At 35.8% G+C, this 19,273-nt stretch overlaps 1 protein-coding gene across 4 annotated transcripts in view; it reads left to right on the top strand.

The window, feature by feature from the left end:
• The first annotated feature begins 1,039 nt into the window (after positions 1-1,039).
• LOC115448812 (FERM, ARHGEF and pleckstrin domain-containing protein 1) overlaps positions 1,040-19,273 on the top strand; it is a 64,737-nt gene continuing 46,503 nt past the window's right edge. For 3 of the 4 annotated variants that reach the window (XM_037444789.1, XM_037444792.1, XM_037444791.1), the window contains exons 1-3: positions 1,040-1,323; positions 2,661-2,854; positions 6,067-6,215. In XM_037444789.1, the coding sequence (XP_037300686.1) occupies positions 2,776-2,854; positions 6,067-6,215 (228 nt within the window). In that variant the 5' untranslated portion in view covers positions 1,040-1,323; positions 2,661-2,775. Of the gene's footprint in view, positions 1,324-1,428; positions 1,725-2,660; positions 2,855-6,066; positions 6,216-19,273 lie in introns of those variants that run through there. The other variant, XM_037444790.1, reaches the window with a different exon arrangement.

Genomic DNA, 19,273 nt, shown 5'->3' on the forward strand with positions numbered 1-19,273 from the left:
CAGCAGTTAGTCTTTAAATTATTCAGTTGTAGCACAATTATTTTTATTCAGTCTGAAATTAAACGCCATAATCTTCAATTTTAATGGTACCTAATTACAATAAATCAATAGTAATAAAAACTAACACTTATAACCCGAAAGCGATAAGCACTTATGCAAAAAGTAATAGCCAATTATGCAGAGAATAGATCCGAACGGATGTACAAATACTTAAATATACATAACGTATTTTCTAGTTTATTATTAAAATTCACAAGAACATAGGTAGAAGATATGTCTTGCGTAATTAAATAATGGAATTGTTTGCCGTCACATGTGTGTATCTATCGCACACTATCGCATCTACTAAAATATAATATCTATCACTTATATTTACATCTGCTGGTATTACGATGAAAGGAAAGGATCGCCTTTTGCTCATCAGTTGATTTTAAACCAGCAATTAAAATGTATTGTCTTCCGATTAAAAAAAAAACAAAACATTTTGATGTGATTTCTTCTTTAACTGTTCATTATTATTGTTATGAGTTACGTGGATGCTGACTATAAGAGCTCAATGAATTCCCAATTTTTTACGTTAACAACTGCAATGAAAGTAGCCACTCAAATATTTCACTTATTAAATCCAATGCTACAGTTTGGCAACCCTTTAACAATTGCTATAAACAGAGGACTGTCTGCGGTATAAGTCCTATTCAGTTCCACAAGAAGGAGACGCATCTATGTATAAGTTTGTAGACAGAGAAAAGTATCTATGATTGGAGTTATTGTTCTGAGATGTGAGGCAATTAAATTCTGCATTTACCCAAAACTACCATTAGTAGAGGGCGTAACTAAATTTTGTAAGTAAAATATAATCCTGCCAAACGTAAAATTTTTAGAAGACAGCTTGCCGCGATTGATTGTGACCATAAAATTGCTTACGGATATCAAGTGTTTGATTTCTGCCCTTTCTTCAAGTTTTCTTGTTAATCTAGACCTTCGTTATAATAAAATAGAAATATTAACACCTGCAACACTGATTTATTACTTCGTTTAATCGTTGGCAACATTCTATAGGTAAATAAATATGGCGATCAAGCCCTTTTGGGTGTGGGATGTATAAAAGTTTCCGTGAACAATTTGTGTGCAATAAATTGTGTTCGTTATCTTGCACCAGCAAATTAATACCTGGTGATATTGTCAAGTGTTTACAATTGATTACTATGTGTGTGTGTAATTGAAAACGAATTAGATCAATGACTTTATGGTTGACAAATTGCGAAGGGAGTAGGGGCTTCGCTGCGTCGGTCTCGTAACTCCTTCATCTGCACTTGTCAGAAAGTAAGATTATATGTTTATTAGTAAAAGAACTATGGTCTCTGAATGATATAATCGAGCGGGTCGCAAAGTTGTAGCATGATAATTAAATTTGCAAACGCTTATTAGATTTTGATGCGCCGTTGTTGTGGGTGCCAGTGCGTCTGTCTGTTTCGCGGTGACCGGGCACACCTCCGTTGACCTATTTTCTGGTTATTGCATCCAACCTAACTATTTATGTCTAAGGGTGTAAAGTGGGGCGACGCCGGTTTGCATCTTGTGAGCTATAATTCGATTCGGTCTTTTAGTGCTTCAGGCTTTTTATTCATTTTCGATTAATTTATGACTTGAAAAGTTTGTGTTTTTGTGAGTGCAGTGAAGTATTATCGATAAATCCTGGGGACATGGAAGATCTAAGTTAAAAGGTTTTTGTAAATTTAAAGTTTTCATAGGAATTGTGCAAAAATTATTATAGGATTTCATTTCACAGCCATTATGTGAACTGTTTGGCAAAAGTATTAATTAACAAACTAAGTACAAATTATTTATAAATACTAAGATGGTTATTAGAGCAAATTTGTTATTATTAATATTGGGAGTATTTGTAGAACTAATTAAGTAAATGATTTTTCTTATGAACATCTGAGAACTGGGGTCTAAATCTAATATGTTGTCATTAGCAAATTGAGTTTACTTTTGGTTTAATTTTAGTGAACAATTTATACTACAATATTTATGAATGTAAGCTACTTTCTGATACTGTGATATGACTAGTTTTACTAGTACTACATTGTGGTTTTAAATATTCTTAATTTTATTTCTTATAAGAAATATCAATTCTATACAATATCTAACAAAATGCCAAATGCTTAGATTAAATTAATTATCACTAAAAACTTTACCAAATATGTATTTCCATAGTGATGTTACTATCCAGATATATCTTTTTAAATGTAATTAGTAACTTTCACTTATGTTGTATTGACAGTTAAAAATCTTAACTGAATAGTCATCAATAAAACTAACCCATCATACCAAGAACAAAAGTTATAGAAAGCTTATAAGATTTAATTGTTACCCTTCAGTTCTTAATAAAACATGATTCAGTTGTGGTCTATTAACAGAAATTAGGTAATATGAATTTTCATAATATATTTTCAGTGATTTTGTACCTTACTTACCCATGTTGTAATTTAATGGGTCCTAAATAGGAACATATACCATAGTGTGCATCATAGGCTTATCTTAGCATTGTGTCGGCAGTCATTATATATCTGTGCTCTAAGAGCACATTAAGGCATAGGTAGGTAAAAATATTTGTTAGAAAGTGTATTAAGATCTCTTTATTTCATTGTTCCCAGGACTGTGAACACAACGCATCCAAAATAAAGTGTAAATGTTTAGTGTAGCTAGTAGAATGGCCACACAAGTGCTGGCCAGAGAGTTACGTTTGAGACGGAGTGTACACAACACAATATGATGGACTCGGAACTACCACCTGGTAGCTGTAACTCCACTGGACACTTGTCCACAATTGGATACCACACTCTGCCAGGTAATTTTATATTTATTATATATATTTAATGCAAAATAAGTAATGGTGTAATTGTAATGTATGAATTTTAAAAAGTCAATAACTCATAAAATTGTGCATTACTATTTTACCTTTTCAACCTACACTTTAAATTTAAAATTATTGTTATAAATGCCATTAATAAGGAATCAAATAATGTACAAGGGATTGAATACAGTTATTGAATTAATAATGATTATTAAGACATGCAACTTATGTTAAACTATAATGGTTACAACTATAATTCATGTGCAACTAACAGTTAGGTCTTAGATATTGGAGTTGTATTCCTGAAAACGCATAATAACTAAGTTATAGCACAACTCACACAACAATTGAATGAATATTGTGTACCGCTCCAAACTTTTGCTCAAACAATAAACTTTGCTGAGTTAATTAAATACGATGACAAGGTATGGATTGTTTTCCATCCATTTCATTGCTTTATTCTTATTGCTTTAGTAGTCTAGTAGGAATGTATATACGTCGTGACTGCCTCGATGGCGCAGTTGTAATTGTATACGATACGAGTACGACGCGGTGAGGTCCCAATAAATAGAAAAAATTGTGAGTGGACTTTTCAATCTTAAAAAATTATTCAGTCGCAGTTCCGAGTCAGGAATTTGGCAGTGTGATACCGCCGTGCCTCAAAAAGCATGTAAGGCCGTAGGATCTGTGCCTGATCTCTTTCCGGTTATGTCCGATTGCCGTCTCACTGGACTACGACCGTGAAGGAACAGAGAGTGCACCTATGTATTGCTCACACACTTGTGCACTATAAATTCTCCTCCGTACTTGACTGATCTCTGTTGAGACTGACCGCCGTGCCGTGGCCGAAATTCGGTTAGGAAGGAATCAATCGATATATTATTACGTCGTGAGGCCCTAAGGACCTGTATTTGACTCCTAGCTATGTAAAATTCATGCAACCTTGTTTCTTATATTTAGCCGTGAACTTATTTATGTCAGATATTTACTATTTAGATGTTACATACAAAGTAACTAAAATAATGTCAACAAAATTCGTGTCATGGTAACTCTGAAATTACTGACTTGTTTAAACAACTTTATTATTTGTTATCAGTATGACAGTTTATTTTGTGTACTTTCTTAATCTTTAGGTAATAAGGGTACTGTAATACATGATAATAATCGCCCAAATAATTTATACCGTCATTCCAATAAGTACGGAAAGCTTAACGAATTGGTTGTTTATTATTGATTATATTATAATGCTATGAGTTGCCAAGTTAAAGCATTCTAGAATTTTTTAACCAATCTATTTGTTGTAAAGCATTCACTTAGCAACACCCGTAAGTAGATGAAGTGTTAATAAGTCTGCTGATGTACTCATGCCAATGTTTACATCAACATTTAGATCACCATTGTTATTCGATTGTATGGAAAGATATTTAAAGCAGATGTTTAATAATATTCTGCATGATTTTCTTTAAAAAGTGTCCTGGTTACAAATCTAAAAATCCATACATATGATAAAACAAAGTTCTCCGCCTCGTCTGTCTTTTTGAATGGGATAAATTGAAAATTACCGATCGGGTATCAATTATTGGTATCAAGATAGTTTGGTACTTTTATCCCGGCAAAATATATAGGAGAACATTATCCCGGAAAATCTTTGACGCTGGCGAGGCCGCGAGCAAAACCTGTTAAATTTGTAAATCGCAGCTGATCATTGACAATGCCTCGAGCCTGTAGGCCCCGTAGAGTAAAAGGGAACGTATTCCTAATTCAAGTGCCTAAATTGTTCATCCGACAGCCCGGTGTTGCTAGAAAAACCGACTCAGGTCGACTCCATTAGCGAATAGCGGTAGGAGATAAACGATTCTCGCTACCACTTCTCATGGCAATCGTGACGTTTGTGGGCAGTGCTCTCTCAACCCCGGGACCGTGACGTGACAATTAATCCTGCTACTGCTTATTTGGTAACATATAGGGTCATCTTGATATTACGTAACTAAATGAAACCACATATTCGTCTTTTTTAAAGAAACAACTTACATTAAGTGATTAACAGTATATTATATGTGAACTAAAACTGTTCGATTTATACAAATTACCAAAAATAAAAATATATTTACACACCATAATACTACTACGTAGTACTGTTTAGTATTCTAGGGCACCACTCAAAGAGAATTCGTTGGGGCAGTAACATCACACTTACAATCAAAAATAACTCACGTACACAAAATATTTGCACTAAACCACAAACTAATTCATAAATCAGTAAACTAACACCGGAATTTTACGGCGAAAATATATTTGTTATTCATGGGTTTTTATGATACGATGTCAGTAGAGGCAAAGATGAGTATGTGGTTTCATTTAGTAATGCTATATCGATATGATACTGTGTTGTTAACTGTTGGGACGCCAAACCCAGCTATGAAACTTAGAATAACAAAGTACAGCGTGATTCTGCAGTCCGCACTGCGCTAGTCAGATTGAGATATCAAATGTGAACGTTTCATTACTTCAAGAAATTACTTTGACTGCAATGTTTTCAAAATCGCAACAAAACAATGCTTTGATGCTAGGAGGCAGAAATAGTTGGATCGGTGCTTGTATGTGCTGATATTCAAACAAACGCATCCATGAGATCTATCACTCGATTTGTACATATACATCTACATAGGCCATGCATTGGAATTTAGGAGTTGGAAAAAATACTTCACAACCGCCAGTTACAAGGAGTTTTTCAGTACAAATAGTTGTTTTACTAAAACTACGTTAACTTCTAGTATTAAGATGTAGAAAATGTAACGTTCTATATCCTTCTCATACTAAATTGCAATAATTACGGGCTGCTTGCCAATTAAGAAGTAAGAGCTTGTCAACTAATTAAGTTGCCTTTCTCAAGTCAATGACCATGCATTCGGATCCTGAGTATAATTTTCTTTAATGAACTATTTTTTTATTATTTGTCGCGTCGGTTGAGTTTTGTTTTTAAAATTTATTACAATATTAAATACATTGTATTATTTACTCTTTGTTTAAGCAACAGCTGTTTAATTGGGAAAGGAATGCGATTGCTTCCTAATCGATCTATATTCTTATGCTTTAATTTGATAGTAGAATTTTTATAGGCTCTTTACCTATCACAACCAATCTCGGTCACTCATATTATGAGATTAGTTTCGTCACAACGATATTAATGGGTGTTGGTTTGTCAGGCCGCATGCACCACTCGGCCAGCACACCGGCGGGGGTGGACGGCGCCGGCGGCGCGCGCACTCCGCCCGCCACGCCGAAGAAGGGCGGCAAGATGCTCGCCGTCAGGGTGCAGATGTTGGACGACACAATATCCATGTTCCAGATACAGGTGAGTCCACCACTAATGACCACAGACACTGATGAAATGTTCAATCTTCAGCTTGAAGGGGACCGCAATTTACGACCGTTTGATGGATGATTTGATTCTTACTTCCTGTACTTTAGCAGTAATTATTGCAGAGCAAAGATTTCGTGTTGAATATAATGGATTTTCAAAATTAAATCAAATTAGGGAGGCCAATTTACATATTTCGTTTTTATGTGATCGCTGAATACCCATTAAGGCAAAGTAATGCTGTGAAAAGTATCTGTAGAGCAAAAACAAAGGCACAGGCGATTATAAATGAATTGCCGTTTGGAATTATTAATGTGAGTAGATTGGTTCACAAGAGGTTTGAGCAATAAACCAATAATCTTAATTGATATCAATTTCCATTATTAAGTAGCAATACATTAAAACTTATAGTAGGCGATATGCATTATCATAAGTTATTAGGCGAAATTTCGAGTGGGAGTGGAAGGTTGATTGGTTAGGTTTTAGGGTTTAATTTATCAGATCGTCACGCACATGGATTGTGGAATACCGAAGTACTTTATATATACATCACTGGCATACATGTGTTTGTTCACAAATTTTGCGTAGTCACAACGTTAGTTTTGAGATGCAAACCTACTCACTATCTAGTCTCTAAAATGCCTAAGATCTCACAGTATTGAGTTCTTTAAGCGTTGGTCCATTTGGAGTGAGATGCAGTTCAATCAGAATAAGCTAATTGATTTGACGTCACAAAAACAAAAATTTGTCTCTAGACTTCTTTTTGCATCAGGCGGAATGAACTCACTTTGCTATTATCGTATTAAAAAAACTCACACGCTCGTATTCCCAGCACGAACAGGCACAAAGCCACTTCGCTAACATAAACCCGATGTCACCTCCGAAACGTGTCGAAGTTAAACACCAGCGGCAACCGCGTTTTCCAATTACAACTCCGTGCCCTGTTTCGGTCAACAAAAGTTATTCACTTTTGATGGGGTCGCCGTGAAGTACTTAAGCACGAAGCCAGTGCAAGATGAGCTGTGACAATGGGCATAAAGCTTACGGGTTTGTTCTGGACTTTTCCTGACAATGCTGCCATACGTCCTGGTTTCCATTTTTCAATGAACTTGATATCGAATGCAAATGGCTTGTGTAATTGAAAACATTCCGGTTGCCAATCGTACTCATATTAGTACCAATACAACCCAGGACCTCGTAATAAAGCTGTGAATGAGATTGTACAGCGCTTGTCGTATCGATATATTCCTCCTTCTCCTTCACCTACCGTCTTCGTTTGTCTAAGTTTGGAAGACTTCACAGGGTAACATTCTACATTCTTTCTTCACAGGATATCACCCAAATAACAAGTGTTTGATAATACTCTCCGTTTGCTTAATGGTTGGCAAATAGAATCCCTATTGTATAAATTTATATGGGATCAGATAGCTTTAGATTTAGATCCGTGTCCAAACCGTATCACTAAGGGTTACTCAAGATATTCAAATAAATGTGTCGAATATTTCGCAACAGAATAACATATTTCATTTATTCGTCATCATAAATAAAACCTTCGTATACATCATGATTAACACTCATGTTCAAGCATAAAAGTTTGTTCAAACAGTAAGCATTCTTAGCGCTCGTCAAAACTATGTAGCGTCGGTGACGTGTACTGTAAATGTGTTGCATACTTATTAATCTACTCTGTAGATACTTTCAATGAAAATGCGTACGCTAGGGCATGCAGTATTTAGTAATCAGTGTTTATCAATGCAAACAATACATCTGTTGTTCGTATTTGCGCGAAGTCGCGTCATATCAGTGCGAGGTGTTATAGCGCCTTACGCACGCTTTAAAAGCTTTCTGTATGACCACGACTTAAGATTCTCAATTTGAACGTATCATCTGAAGATTTTTAACCCTTAGAAGTTGAACGACGATAGGGAATGATTGATGGACTCTTCACGAATTTATTATGATTGATATGCATTTAGTGGCTCGAAATTGATATGATGTAACATTTGAGATATTCTTCAAGTATGTGACTGCTTCCTATCTACAGTCTTGTTTTCTTGTAGGAGTAGGTGTCTCATCTATTCAATGGAGATGTTTGGATTTTGGAGTATAATGAAGCTACCTTGCTCCTATGTATGTGGGTTGGTGAACTTAAATTGTTTATAAAAGATGTATTTAATCATGATAACGTTGTGATAAGAGGGTATAATTTATTAGAATCAATATTAATCTTCCCTAGTTAGGAAAGTGGTTTTTTTATAGTTTGTTGATTACCTAAGAGCACCTAACATCTACTTGCCAGCTTATGCTAGTCAAGAGTAGTTGCATTTTCTGTCCATTTTCTGTCTTATGATTTTTGAACGGTATTCCAAATTTATGTATATAATAATCTGTTTCGATTCTTAAAGATTTAGAGAAAGGAAAAGTTTATAAATCGATAATTTAACCCGACTATGTACTAATATTATTTAATTGTTTGCAATATTTGATATTTATTATACGATAAATTCGTTACATAAACATTACATAAACTTTATATTCAGGATTATGATGAATTTATTTATTGGTTTGTTAGTGACAAACCTCTGTACTAAAATCACAAAGCGGTACGCGGGGCATTTATACATTTGCTCTGTCCCATCGATTTTTTGTTTAGACGCGACTTGACCGTCCTCAACCCGTCCTTGATCATCAGCAATAACCACATAAGCCTGCAGATCAAAGGAGTGTTGCAATCTCGTATCTGGACATTTGGTTGGATGTTAGTACCGGGATTCAATTAACTTGCTGTTCGTTCACCCTGAGCAGGGAGGCGGCCGTTGGGAGCGGAGACATGATTGCGTTCGTGTTGCGATGCGATTGCATTGTGGCGATATTTGGATGTTCGATGTTTCGATTTTCAAATTCTAGGTTTATGGTTTGTTTTATGACAAAGATGTGGAAGAATGGTTTTCTTTTATATTGAGTAGATTATTCGATCTAATAACTGCGACATGAACTTTGAGTTAAAAAGTACTGCATTGCGTTGCTCGTCCTGAAATGTAAGTCTTATAATACTCGGTCATTTTGCTGTCGACATAGTATTGATTGCTGGCTAGCCAATTCCGAGATTAGGTAGACACGGGGCGGTCATTGCACGATTACAACGCAGTTCTAAATTCAGGCAACAACGGAATTTTATGTTTCTTAGTTACTTAAATTGAATTTCACAAGATATGTTCACATCGGAGCTAGAGAATGTACATTTTTTCTTTTAACCTGCACGCGATCTATAGATAACAAAGTAAATAGTATCCAAGTTTGTCGTAATCGCGTCTTATTTCATTGTTTCGTCCGTGTTTTTTTAATCCAAATAAAGTTTTATGTGAAGTTTCGTGCCGTTGTTTTCTTTATCGTTATTGTACGCATTCGTTTCAGCGCATTCAGTTTCTGTTCAATAAGTAGGTCTGTAGATAGAAAACTGTTTGTACCACGTAAGAAAAAAAAATATAATTATATTGAGTTACATAATATATCTAATTTTAAAAATGGTGTTAAAATAGGCGGGCTTTTCCGCAGAGTGATTCCTTCAACACGACCTTCATATCGTTCTTGTTTATTATATTTGTGTAGCATTGTTGTTGTAACATCTTAAAATTACATAATTCTTATTTATATTTTCATATATAAAATACCTAACTAACCTACACGCAGTATTTACCGTCGATGTGTCTGTGATGTCAAATATCCACCGGTAATTGTTTGAAGCACTTTCTGGCGTGTAGTTGGCATAGGCCATGTTTACTTGGGCGATGGCGTGATAATGCTAAGAATGTGGTACACATGAATGGTTCGGTTTGTGTAAAACATTCCAGGTATACGATGTGATCTTCTCTCCATCAAGTTCTATAAAAATATGATTATAGGAAATCATTTTCAACGTAAGTCTTGTTGGAAGCAGTAGTAACTGAAAGTTCCAAGCCAGTATCTGGTAAATTAGGTCACAAGTTCTACGGCAGCTCGTGAAATCAATTGAGACAATCACCTTTCGCAATTGGACGCCGTAATCTCATTTACCCTGTAAGCGCTCATAACATCCAGGCGGAGTATTTCTCTTTCTTTATATTCTAGACTGTATAAAGTTCATTGAACTGATTTTGTCGAGCCTCTTTGAAAATAAAAAGGCATATATATCATCGGATATTCGCGCGACTGCTCTTGATAAGGAGCGATGCACAATACGTGACATACGTATCATTTTCGTATCGTCTCATCATCTCGTGGTGTATTAAAATTGTTTGTATTAGATTCCTACATGATATATATTTTCTCTAAAGAGAAATAGCGCCAGGTTAATAGTTCGTTGGCTTGGTGCTGTAGATAAAATTTGCGGTTTTATATATTTGTTTTATAATATATTTATTAAGATAGTATTAAAGTGTAAATAATAGTTAAAATTTCACACGCTCGCTCGCCTTGCATCACTTCACTCTAGTTTTAATTATGTACGTAGTTTCCATTGCTCGAGTTGCAATTAACTTTTTTCTGCATCAAAGATATAATTATTTAATGGGAATGCGATTTAACCTGATTCTCAAAGGTAAAACTTTAATAATATGTGCTAAGGTTGGATTGTTAAGTTAATTATGACAGTTCTGATCGAATTTTATAAGCATTAGAAGAATATGATATATTTTGTAAACCTAGAAGTACAACCCTTTGAAAAGGTGGGAGACATCATTCAATTTGTGCATCAATGATTCGTTGAGTTTATATCCGTCACATATGCTAGAGCTTACCAATGTGTTTGGTACAAAATACAATTACAGATACCTTGCACCATGTTTTAACAAACAGAAATACAAATAAATGTAGATTATCCAATCTAGGGATTTGAAACTAGGGCCTCCTCAATTACATAGTCTGAATTATCTGTCACTTAAATCAAGCGATTTTATTCAAAAAGTTGTAGCAGCGGGGGAACTGTACAATTTGATGTTGCTTTAAGTTAGCTGCTGTAATTTGTAGCAGTTGGCTTGCTGGCGCTTATTACCTGAGAAGGCGCCAGGTTATTTGTCACAAAAACGAATATTCTGTTGCCTCATTCAGTGCTGGGTGTGTTTAATCTAAACGACATGGGTATATTTTATGTACTCAATTAATGTAAGATGTTCTCTTTTATCATCAGTTTCTTTGTTGTGTCATGGTTAGTCGTAGGTTCATTGTTTCCTTTCCTATTTCTGATTTTGCTGACTCATTTATTTGAACGAGCACGACGAGAAACTTTAAAAGAAAACTGAAATTTGCATATGTTTCGGTTTCATCTCGAGTCCATGTCCACTACCTGAGTCCACACGTCTTGATGTCTACTATAAGGATAGAGAAATGCTCTCATTTTGACTTCAAAATTCTGACTGCGAATCTGTTTCAAATTCTTTTAGTACCTATTGTTGTAAGGACGAAAAGAATTTTTATTAGGAAATGTTCAATAAGGTTTACCGTTGCGTCTGTGGATAGCCGTCAGTAGTCCTGCGATATTAGTGTAGCCGCCAGGCTGGTGTTTCATTAGTTGTTCCATGGCGTTTATTAGCCGTGCGACCTCGTTAGCCGCCCGGCTGGCTACAAATGTACCGCCGTTGTAAATGCTCTCTGGTCAGCTAATTGCTGCAGCGATTAGATGGCGTCACAATTTCGGCGCTTTATGTCCATATAATGAGATTTGTTGGTTGAAATTAAGCTGTTGTCGCTAAGTTCATAGAGATCAATTGCTGTCTACTTTGCCGGTCGTATAATAATAATCTTTATCAGTTAAATGAATTCATAATCGTACATGCTATCCAAAACGTATAAATACCTTAGCGTCAGTGTATCGAATGTAATTCGCCCGAACTTATTGATCACAGTTTCCCTGCTGCATTCAGCGGGTCTCATCCAGCGCGACCTTAACGCGAGCCTTTCAAATCCGCGACTCATGCTCGTGTTTACAACCAACCAGCTTTGATTGACAACTGGGTCAAATGTTATGTATTATTAGTCAATAATATAGTTATATTATACACTTTATGACGTGTATTCAGAATTCAGAAGTAAGTAAAAATCAAGGCATGCAGGTATTATGCCAGTACGTAGTGATGACTCATGTAAGTGTCATATCTCGGTAATCAATGATATGCGGCTAGTTCCAAGCTGGGAACCATTTAAAGGATATTTTCTGTAGATACAGTTCTCGTTTCTTTCATTAATGCCCAAATCCCCAAAATATAATTGTTCAGGGTTCAGAAATACAATGTGCTTAGTAACTGAATACAACGAACAGTACAGGTTCTCAAAAACTGAGCTTTCGCAGCAAGTCTCATTCATGAAATATTTCGTCGTAAAATGTTTTATCAGTACGCCTAGTTACATGTAACGGACATACCCTCGTCGTATTCATTGACATGAGTTATTTATAGCATGTCGGGGAGTGCGGACACATTAAAATCGACCTAACCTCCAGTCGTTACTTCATTCAATTCTTGTTACGGCTGGGCTGGTGTTAGAATTTTGATGCTGAGATTTGCTTACGAGGCATTAGCACATTTTAAGAGGTAGTAGTTGGATATCATTTTAGTTCTGATATTAAATATTTATTTTAATACGTATCACCGTCAGTTTTCTTTCTTGAATAAATAGCTAATGAAGAAATTACTTTAAATTTATAATTTTCATGATTACTGAGTTACTAAACTGGTTACAATATCTTCTAAACCAAAAGAAAAGAATGTTTGCACCCCATTGCAAACAATGTGATGATGCCTATTTAGTTGCATTATAACTCACCCTTTTTATCTTGTCAACATTTTTATTCCGTAGCATACATTTTTTAACTTACATTTTTAAATACAGCTTTATTGTACTCTATAAAGCGAGTAAATCATAATTCAGACACTGCACTACCCATTAATGCTACATTAGAGCTCACTCGGCCATCGTTACTTAGTACTTCCCAAAGTGGTTTAAGTTTCGAGAGTCTTCTGCAATGGCGCGCGCATAATTAATTTTAATACGAATATGTATGCAAGATACATGACCAGTTGACCTCAGAGGTGCGGCGGACGAGTAGGAGGGTGAAAATAGAGATCACGAAATGGGGTTCCGTCGTTATAAGGAATAGAATTTCCGATATAAAAGATTTACCTAAATTAAAGATATTATGATTTAGTTTTATGGATTAATAATAATAATAATATCAGCCCTGTATTATATAGTTGCCCACTGCTGAGCACGGGCCTCCTCTACTACTGAGAGGGATTAGGCCTTAGTCCACCACGCTGGCCTAGTGCGGATTGGTAGACTTCACACACCTTCGAAATTCCTATAGAGAACTTCTCAGCTGTGCAGGTTTCCTCACGATGTTTTCCTTCACCGTTAAAGCGAACGATAAATTCACAAAGAATACACACATGATTTTTTAGAAAAGTCAGAGGTGTGTGCCCTTGGGATTTGATCCTGTGGACATTCGTCTCGGCAGTCCGTTCTACACCCAACTAGGCTATCGCCTTTTTCAAATGGTGTTTTATTGAGCACTAAGTATTTCTCGCGGGTTTGTCCGCGTCATTAGCCTTTCTTGCTACAAAAGTATAAAAGATTGTACGAGACCAATGCCATATCTTTTTAACAAAAAAAAAAAACAAAAACATTATTTCCCATCGCAGCAAATTACCGGGATAGAAAGTAGTGTAGGTGTTACTCCCTGGATTAACACCTACACTACTTCATCTCCTAAGATGGCCTAGGATTTAGACGTATTCCAAATATCTACTAACAAACATAAGAACATCCAAACATTTTCAAAAACTTTCGCATTTACATATTAGTAAAGGAATATTCGCCAGATTTTTTATTGATTTTATGTCAGTGCTCAAATGTGTTATGACGGGGCAACTCAGCTTACAATAAAACAAAATAAACAACTTTTCAAATTAATTTCAAACATACATAGTACTAATGGTACTTTGGTCAAGGTGAGACAGGCACATCGCGTCGTGGGCGCACCACACCCGAGTCTTAATTCTGTACAATAAATAACATATCACACAGAAATCATGTCACGCCTAAACCGTGTTTACAATATATGAGTATGTTATCGATCATCATACAATAAATAGACAATGTAGTTGATTAATTATTAGATATTAGTATAATTAGTCATTAACTACCCTACTTATAAACGCACTGTGTCTGTTTTCTTCTTTTTAAAAATGGCTCCACTGTTTCGTCTGTTATTTTGCCAATTGTATACGTTTGTTATAAGGCCAGGTCAAAAGTACCCGGAATCGGGGGGAATGCATGAAAAGATTAATGAAGATTGAGGAAGCGCGAGAAGTATGCCAGGATCGTGCAAAGTGCCAATCTATAGTCTCTGCCTACCCCTACGGGATAAAGGCGTGATACTATGTATGTATGTTATAAAATATTGCCTATATTTCTCTTAAGTTAAATATCACTCAACTGTGTAAAAAAATTCCCACCCTGCTGTTTAATAACATTAACAATAATTATTTTTACTTCAGTAATAATACCCTTTAATTGTGATTGACCTAATTAAAACCAGTTTAGAGAATAATACGTGTTTTTATTGTATGACTATTTTCAATCTTCCACCGTGACTAGTATTGAGCAATAAATTAAAAGCGAATCTTATCCTTCGAAATTCATTAGTGATTTTATTTAAAAGTCGAAACCCGCGGGTAATATGAACGATTTAATATATAGAATGAAGGCCCTGGGTGATGTCATGCTCTTTTTGCACTCACCGCCCGTTTGGACACCATTGTATTCTTATGTAATGGCTTTTTTTGGGCCGCATAAAAGGTTGTTGGTATGCTTGTGTGGAATTTTTATGAGTGAAAATTGTTTGTTTGTATTTCAAGGAATTGTGCATTTTTATCGATAGTATTGGGGCATGAGACGACGTAAACATTGTCAAAGAAAAATATTATGTAGAGACCAGTACAATATAGGGTCATCAATAAAACATATTATTCGTTTTTACAAATTATTTTAATTTGTACTTGAGTTCTGATAGGCGACAATCTGTCTTGGGTAGATACCATTTCGTCGCCAATTATACCTACCAAACAATAGGTATGTATTCATTGTTGTGTTCCGGTTTTAAAAACACTTTAGTCAGGGTTTACTAGGCATTACATAAATTATATTTCACGGTCAAGAACGTATTAAAGTGCCACGAAGCACTTTGTAAATCGAAATTGTCATTAGTGATGCAACTTTTTGCGCAGTGATGCCTACTATTGTATACACTGACCTGGTTTAGGCATTTGTATTGAAAATGTACTCTCGGGACGTTATAATTGACATGAGTATGCGCTTTATTCCACTCTGTGGTAATCAAATTCGATAATTACATTACGCAAATTAACTGCTATTCAATAGATCTATTGATATTACTTCGCCGTTATTAATCACCATTTAATTTACAATTTATTTGAGGTAGTTAGTACGAGCAGAATAAATTATATTCGTAGAAATCATTTACGATGAATATTTTTCTTTAAGCAATACATATATTATTATTGTATTTATTTCAAATTTACCCTTCCAATGAGGGATTTGTGGCGCTTAATTAGACTTAAGTCCGAGTCCTTAAACAAATAAGTTGGTTGTTTAACCCGTAAACGTAGTACCTAATAAAATGATTTGTAATATCTTAAAATATACATATATATTCTGTGTAGGTACATATACAGATGATATATGTATACGTTTTGTAAACAAAACAAATGGGAAACTAATATTCTATTGTCGACTCGTGATGATGATAGTGATGAACTGAGTTAGTGACGTCACATCTGTTTGCGGGTATTGTTCCTATGTTATTAAATATATGGTTGAATCACGTTGAATAATGAAATGAACGATTGTGTTAGTAACGTGTTATGATCAATGAACGGACATTACAGCCTGCGTGGTGACTGCAACGCCGGTCAAAATATATCGCATAATAGGTAAATTCCTATACAATTGGATGATAAACAGCAACACCGTAGATTATTAAATTGTAGATTACTGCAACGCCTCTGTCACCTCGGGACATTGGATGTCACTTCTTTTGATACGCAGTAATTTGGTTGACTTGAATGGCTTCTTTAAATCGAATGAAAACAGTGCTTGTCACTACGTTATCTACTGAGTTTTACGTATATAAGATATTTAAAACCTGATCATCCATTTTCGATAAATGAAAATTGCTTAAACGCTACGTAGACACGTTTCACATGCTTAAGCAACACCGATACTAAGATAACAAGATAAAACACGTATGTGTTTAAGTTAACCAGCTTATATGGAACCAATTACTGAATAAAGTAGGAAGTTGAATCTTCGGTAGATATCTCTAGTGGCGTCGATAACATCGTACAATGTGGGCCGAATGCACGAAATTAGACAAGACTTATTGACCTGCTCGCAATTTAGATTAGCTTTGTTTTTGTATTTAGGTTAGTCGAATTTCATTTTGTTACGTTGTAAATGATTTGTCGGCTTGAACTAACAAGTTTCAAGTTTAAAACTATATGACCCTGAAGCTCTGGAATTTATATTTTTATGTATCTATCTAAAACTTTTATCGTATCCAGTCACCTATGTCATATGTATAATTTAAATAGCTCCCACAATGCCATGGGAATAAAACTCTTCTACATCAAGAAACTTAAACTAACTTGGTCAAACTATAGATGCTTATGGACCTACTTGGATCCCTGTCTAACACTTCCAGTACACACTTAAGTTTGCTACGTTTTAAAAACGCATTCGAAATTCAAAAGCTCTCACGAGATATAGAATATTGCGGCAGGCACTCGTGCCCGGCCGAAACTGTTATGAATAACTGAACCATAAACATATAATTTATATTCTGCCGTACATCTTGATATGCACACGACGTCTCGAAGTCTGGTGCGCTAGTCTCAGTTCCGCACGGGTGTGCCGGAACTAACGTGGGTCCCCGGCGTCTTTGGAATATCGGTATAGGTGATGTGTATGCTTCTGGCTTACTCAATTTCCTTCTTCCTTTTCATATATAGCTGTAGTTCGTTTCATAGAACCTGCAACTGATAAAACATATTACTTAAATTAACTTTAAATCTGGGAGCTAATATCGTAACATATTGACTACTGCAGTGCAGTGCCATGCACTTCTATGTATTGTTGTTGGCACAGTAAAAGTTGACGTCAAATGGTTAGCTTGTTGGGCTTGACTCAGTATTCGGCTGTATAAAATTATTAGCATTGACCAATTGATAGATAACTCAGCTCAAATTGGTGGCTAGCATATCTATGAGTTCTTTTATTATTGAGTACTGAGGTAGACTTTTAAAAAAGATTTTCATGTGCGAGTAATATCTCGTCCAATAACCACACGAAACGTTTTGTTTGGTAATATCTTCATGTTAAAACATGACGGTAATCATGTTGTTCCTATTCCTTCTTAGCGGGCAGTTTAAAGTCTGACGCTTTATGTAGTAAACATTTAAGCTTGGATGCACTAGTAGAATGGTGTCCGTTACTCGTTTTTTGTCGATTTTCTGGAGATTTCAGAAAACATCTGGCGCTCTCCACCTTGTGGTATAAATGTTCAGGAAAAGGGAGATGGCATGTTAATTGTATTTTTTTTCTACAAGCATGCTCGGCTAAGCGTTCTCTAAAGATGCTCTTTATTCAACATGTGAGTTTGGTTATCAAAGTAACCGCGTAGTCGTGCCTACCAATTCTTCTATCCGACTTCGCTTTGTGCCTCTATATTTTGTCATTTTCATATCCTTCTTTGCTAATGCCCACACCAACGCAGCTCTACTACCGGCCATTACTCGTAGTTTCCGTCGCGTTGGAACGAAAGCCGTGTAAAGCCTAGCTTTCCCAATACAGTAGATTCTCGTGTGGTGTTGACACATTCCGCTGCTTTACTTTAAAGCGTATATTTCCACTAGAATGTATGAATAGAGTTCCTTATAGTTCAAGATAGTTTAGTTGATTATATGCATAAATTTGTATACTGGTTCAATACCTAGGTGTTAAAAGTGATGTTATGGTTTTAAAAGTACTGAATGTTTGTTTGCGTCTTTAATCGCTATGATAATATTCTTTATTCTAAAACTCGGCAGTATACTCAATACCTACTCAACTACGTGGTACGAAATCACAAAACTAGTTTGAGTTCCCATATCGGCGTATGTTTGCGATATACATAAGTCTTGTTAAAAAGAGCTAGCTCAGTGTGGTGCCAACTGTCCGCCAGACAGACAGTCTTTCTCCTAATTTACTAATGCATGCCGCACGGCCGGACGCCTAAACTCATTTGTATTGCATATTTGAACTTCTGCCTAGGGATTACTTTCATTAATATTCCTAATCTGGTTTGAAATGTTCGAAAATTAGATCATGACAAATAACTTTAGCCAAATACGTCGCCAATGATGTGGGTGGCAGTGTTCATATGGTACATGCTTGCATGCTATGCATATTATATACGTATTGACTATTACCGTGAATGTAACCTACATTGATTAACGTCCCAAATCACGTTAGATATTCCCTAGGTATTTATACGATACGAGTTTAGAGCTAGGTCGATCTATAAATTCGTTCCTGAACAAATCTGTTCTAATAAAAATACACAAAGTATTTACATACATAACATCACGCATTTTATCCCCGAAGGGGTATGCAGAGACGCAACTAGGGCACCCACTTTTCGCCAAGTATGTTCCGTCCCATGATGTGATAGGGGGCGAGCCTATCGCCATATCGGGCACAAATTCCAGACTCCGGGCTGATACTGAGCAGAAAAACCCAAATATCACTTTGCCCGACCCGGGATTCGAACCCAGGACCTCAGAGTGCTATTGTACCGGACATGCAATACAACTACGCCACCGAGGCAGTATTTAGATGTTATTTTTTATGATAAATAATCGTAAAGTGCCACGGGTAAATAGATGATTTAACCTGCAATGTCTTAACAAGTGGTTGAATTATAACAACACTAGGATGCAATTAGTTCGTGACTCGACTGAGGA

This window comes from Manduca sexta, chromosome 28, assembly GCF_014839805.1.
Source record: "Manduca sexta isolate Smith_Timp_Sample1 chromosome 28, JHU_Msex_v1.0, whole genome shotgun sequence".
Classification (NCBI taxonomy): Eukaryota; Metazoa; Arthropoda; class Insecta; order Lepidoptera; family Sphingidae; genus Manduca; species Manduca sexta.